Raw genomic sequence first — 5,227 nt, forward strand, 5'->3', positions numbered from 1 at the left:
GCAGTTGTTTCCTAACTACCTCTTTGAGCAAAACCAGCTTGATTGTTAGAGCTGCACTGAAATAATTGCTTTTAGTGATTAAACTCCTGTTTTGAACACCTGTGGAGTCTTGCTCTCTGATTTCTTTTCTTCAGACTGAAGGTTGGTCTTCAGGTCGTCGCTGTAAAAGCACCAGGTTTTGGTGACAACAGGAAAAACCAGCTTAAGGATATGGCACTTGCTACTGGTGGTGCTGTAAGTAATTTAAATTTTAACTGGCTTTGAGCTCTCAGAAGATATGGCTACTGGTATTTAAGGAGGAAAAGGTGGTGTATTTTAGGTCCATGGCTGGTATTTGCTGTGTTGATGGTGTGTCTTTTTTTTTCCAAAAAAAAACCTAACTGTAACATCTGAATCTTCATATTTGTTTTTAAATGTGGATATAGATCATTGTTTGTAACACAACCCTGACCACCCATGAGTAGTGTGTCCTTTAAACTGAGGTTACACACTTCCCTTGCAGCATTTAGGTTGTTGAGGGGAAGGAGGAACTTGAAGGAAATTCCTCAGAAATAGCAAAGCTTTCTTGCTGTCTTACAAAACTGACTGCGACAATTTCCCAGACTCCAGTGGCACAAATACAACTCTTTAAATGCTTTGAATAAGGCACATAATTTTATTTTCTTCTCAACTTAAAGAACTGATGTGCTGATTAGTGTCCCTTTATGTCGATTGTTTTATACACGCTTCAAAATCAATATAGTACTGGGATCCAGAAGTGTTTCTGAAATAAAACTAAATGTTTAAGCTAACTAGAGCACAGAGTAACAAACTAGCAAACTTTATTCTACAGTTTAGTGCCAATATTTGTAACCTCTCAGAATACAAGGAGGGCTCTGTAACACAGCTTGACTTCCCAGGCACTTTGAACCAGGGAGTTAGATGAGTCAGCCATTAATGAGAAGCTGGCAGCTCCCTGTTCTGTGGGGACCGGTTTGTGAGGTACCTGTGTGCCTGGGCTCTGTTAGGAGAAGAGTTTTGTTCAGCTGGGCTGCAGTGGTGTGGTTCTCACACCATTAGACTGTTGCGTGTGTTTGCATGCAGAAAAAAATTCACGTCTGGAGAAGCTGTGAATTATGACTTTTAACACAACTTGTTTCAGGTATTTGGAGAAGAGGGTTTGACCCTAAACGTGGAAGATATTCAGCCTCATGACTTTGGGAAGGTTGGAGAGGTCATTGTGACCAAAGATGACACGATGCTTCTGAAGGGGAAGGGTGAAAAGGCTCAAATCGAAAAACGCATTCAAGAAATTATCGAACAGCTAGAAGTTACCACAAGCGAATATGAGAAGGAGAAACTGAATGAGCGTTTGGCCAAACTGTCTGATGGAGTAGCAGTGCTGAAGGTGAGAGGTTAAACTTCATAGGAAAGGGGTGGTATCAATCCTTTGTTGCTGATGCAAGTTACTCTGTGGTTGTCTCACAATCATGGCAGTTGAGTTGGATAAGGAATTTGGCTTCTTGCAGTGCTGCACTTTGGTATTAAGAGCTTGATGACATAATCATCTAGAACTGTGTGTTTAGGCTCCTTGTGTGCTGAGGTACAACAGAACACTGCCAGGACAGGAGAGCAGTGTGTGGGTTTGCTTTCTGGCACTTCTTAGTTAGTGACTCAAGCTGGCCACTTAGATTTTGCAGCAGGAGCTCCATAGCCAGCAGTGCTCTCCCAGCCGGGGTCCTTGTGAGGACCCTGATGTGTGACTTGCTTCTTGTAGGTTGGTGGCACGAGTGATGTTGAGGTGAATGAGAAGAAGGACAGAGTTACTGATGCCCTGAATGCAACCCGTGCTGCCGTGGAGGAGGGCATTGTTCCGGGTGGTGGCTGTGCACTGCTTCGCTGCATTCCAGCATTAGATGCCTTAGCTCCCGCCAATGAAGATCAGAGAATTGGTAAGTAATTACTTGAACATGTGTGGAAGTGTTGGGATTAGACCTGCATCTGTCCTGAGGCTTTATGAGATGAAAGGCAGATTGCTTGCAGTGAGCTCGTCCTTTGTTTAGGACCTCGCATCCCTTTGGTATGGCGTTCTCTGTTTTACCATGGGAAGGAGCTTTCACTGTGTCCCTGACTTGGACATGAAAGAACCAAGTGATAAAAACAGCTTATGCTCTTCCTTTGTGTATATTTTCTCTTTCTGTGCTGATCTTTGGGATGTGAGTGTGTGTGCCTCAGCAGTGGCAGCAGCACATGTCATATGTGACACGTCATTCTAAATATGCTGCTTCTTACAGGCATTGAAATCATAAAGAGAACGCTGAAAATCCCAGCCATGACTATTGCAAAGAACGCAGGTGTTGAAGGATCATTAATAGTTGAAAAAATCTTGCAGAGTCCAGCAGAAGTTGGCTATGATGCAATGCTTGGGGACTTTGTAAATATGGTAGAAAAAGGAATCATAGACCCAACAAAGGTAACCTAAAAAGGTCCTGACCCCTCAGCTTCCTCCTCACGTGATAGTCAGCAGGTACTGAGTTGTTTCTTTGCTATTTTTAGGTTGTGAGAACGGCCCTGATGGACGCTGCAGGTGTTGCGTCTCTCCTATCGACGGCAGAAGCAGTGGTGACTGAGATTCCTAAAGAAGAGAAGGAGCCAGCAATGGGAGGAATGGGTGGGATGGGGGGAGGAATGGGAGGGGGCATGTTCTAATTCCGCGGCTGGGGATGCATCATGAGCTGTGCTGTTGAACACTGACAGTTCTGACTTCAAAACCCTTGGATGTCAGTGCAGGAGGGTGGATAGTGACTGAAGAGAGGCTGGTGTTTAAAAGAATCACTGTAACCATCAGTTACCGGATTTCATTTAACACACGTGTAATTGTTTACAGTCATTGTCCATGCCTACAGATAATTTATTTTGTATTTTTTGAATAAAGACATTTGTACATTCCTGATACCTGGGTGCAAGATCCATCTGCCAAGGTCCTGATTTAAACTTAAGGCACTTGATATTCTGTTCCAGAATGCATTGGTGCTTGCCAGTACTAGGAAGAACTCGGAAGCCACTGTGCGTGAACTAGACAATTGTGTAGAGAGTAGGGAAAAACACAGTTCTGTGACCATTATGTAATAAAACAAACTGCTCAAAAGTTATGAAATGTATCCCCTTATTCATCGGCACACAAAGCCATGCTCAGGGGGGAGCCCTGACAGCGTGCTGCTGCTCCTGAGATGTACTAGAAATCTCACAGTAGCGCTTGGCAAGGACAGGGAACTTCCCTCAGGAAATATTCCTCTGTCTAGAATGTTCCACAGAGATACAAGTGACTTTAATTTTGCTAAGAAATATCAAAGCTGGACTGACAATGCTGTACCTTGAAACATTAAACAGTGCTCTGGAAATAAGGCACATGCACTGACTTTATTTTGCCCTGTCTCCTGCTTGTTCCCTGTGCTGGAACAGGCCACCTGCACCTTTCATGGCACTGGGAGGTGAAGTGCCCTGAGGGGAAGAAACAGGTAAGTCTCCGCTAAGAAAGGGCTGTAGTTTTTTTAAATGCTGCAGTTACCTCCTTGCCTTGAGACTTCATGTTGCAGCTTTCTTGTGATGGGCTCCAGGGTTTAGTTTGAAATATTTTGGACTAGATGCTGTGTTACCCTTAAAATCAACAGCTTGCTTTGCCAGCTGCAGCGTTCTTTGACCTGACACAGTTACTAACGTTGTGTAAAGTCTCTCCTGCTTTTCAGCTCTGCTTCCCAAACTTGTTTATCTCGATGGTGTCAGCTTTGCTTTACAAATTCTCAGTGCTGTAAAACCAACTTTAATCCAGCCATCACTTTCCCTGGCTTGCTGCCTTTAATAATGACTATCCTTTGCAGAAGGGATGTGGAAAACTGCGATTGCTTTTTCTAAATGGCCTCAGAGTGCACCTGACCTGTGTCTGTCCTGAACCATACCCTCCCATGCCATTTTGATACACTCTTTGCTAGTGACCATGTAGGTTAGGGGCACTTTGGAGACAGAAGCAGCTTCAAACTGACCTGAAGCTTCACCTAATTTTGGGAAGTAAGTTCAGTAATGCAGGTCAGTGTAAAGGCAGGGGTTTACACCTGTTAAACCTATTATTACTGTCACGTCTAGGACTACTGAAAACCAATCAAGGCAGTCTGTATCATCACAGTGAACTAATTAAATGGCAGTATGGTGCTGAAAAAAATTCCAAGAACTAAAGTTTAGCTCTTGTGTTTTTAATGACGGCTGGCCTTGGGTGTGCTGGTCTGCAGCGAGTGGAGGACATACTGTTCCCTCCTCCCAGGGAGAACAGCACTGTGTACAGAGTGGCGTGCACTGGTGTCCTCCTTCTCCAAGAGGTAACCCACCCTTGGTTTACAGCTGTGTTGAACGGGGGACTGTTTGCAGTAGATGAGATGCTTCCCCTATAACCGAACTGCAGTGTGGAACAGTGAGGCAGGGGCAGAGGTGGGCAAGTTCAGCCTGCTGTGAACGTATGGTGCCCAGAGGGGTGAGAACCCCTGGCTAGAGCTGAGACTGCTGCCCTTGTTGCACGACTCCTTACATTACACATACCCTTTACATTTAACATCTGAAAAATCTGGCATGTTCAGGCTGTGGTGTTTCCTGATGCAATCTGTGTCTGTTGCTGGTCAGAATTCAACAGCAGCTTACCCTTGTCATTCATTTGCATTCAAAGCATCTGCCACTCAATGCCCGACAAACTGCTGGTACTCCCCAAAGCCAGCCTGGCAGCTTTCCTTCGCTGGGCCAGAGCTGGTTGAGTGGATGCTGTAAAGTTACATTCACACTACTAATAACTTAAACTTGAGTTAATATGTTACAATGCTGAAAAAAAAAAAAGCTTGGATAAGGCATAACTTAAACTATGATTACACAAACCATCTGGCAAGTCAATGAACGGCAGCCTGAGACCTCTTGTGTTGCAGTAGCTGCCATTGGCTGTTACTGATAACACTTTAAGTTGTCCTTGACTGCAGCTTGAACCTTCTATATACACCTGGCTGAATGGGGCTGGTTTGTATGGTGTAAAATCCCCCACAAAGCTTGGGTATGAAATAGATGTCCCAAGGAAGAAGCATGGCACCTCTTCTACGAATGAAGTGTACAAGTTTGTAATACAGGGTGATACAATTTTCCCTTTTATGTCTGATGAACTTCATGAAACATAAGCTCCCGAGGTATGCTTGTTTCTGGGCCGTGGAGCTTGGACGCT

The 5,227-nt window shown here is 44.4% G+C and overlaps 2 protein-coding genes across 2 annotated transcripts in view; one reads left to right on the plus strand and one right to left on the minus strand.

Annotated features, from left to right (window-relative positions):
* HSPD1 (heat shock 60kDa protein 1 (chaperonin)) overlaps positions 1-3,374 on the plus strand; it is an 8,475-nt gene extending 5,101 nt beyond the window's left edge. Inside the window, exons 7-11 of the mRNA XM_010145960.1 lie at positions 135-234; positions 1,142-1,387; positions 1,757-1,931; positions 2,274-2,452; positions 2,536-3,374. Coding sequence (XP_010144262.1) covers positions 135-234; positions 1,142-1,387; positions 1,757-1,931; positions 2,274-2,452; positions 2,536-2,688 — 853 coding nt within the window. The 3' untranslated portion in view covers positions 2,689-3,374. The remainder of the gene's footprint in view (positions 1-134; positions 235-1,141; positions 1,388-1,756; positions 1,932-2,273; positions 2,453-2,535) is intronic.
* Positions 3,375-5,154: 1,780 nt separating this feature from the next.
* Positions 5,155-5,227, minus strand: part of COQ10B (coenzyme Q10 homolog B (S. cerevisiae)) — a 7,182-nt gene continuing 7,109 nt past the window's right edge. The window contains exon 6 of the mRNA XM_010145962.1: positions 5,155-5,227. Within this exon, the coding sequence (XP_010144264.1) occupies positions 5,155-5,227 (73 nt within the window).

This window comes from Buceros rhinoceros, unplaced genomic scaffold (genome assembly GCF_000710305.1).
Source record: "Buceros rhinoceros silvestris isolate BGI_N320 unplaced genomic scaffold, ASM71030v1 scaffold40591, whole genome shotgun sequence".
Taxonomy (NCBI): Eukaryota; Metazoa; Chordata; class Aves; order Bucerotiformes; family Bucerotidae; genus Buceros; species Buceros rhinoceros.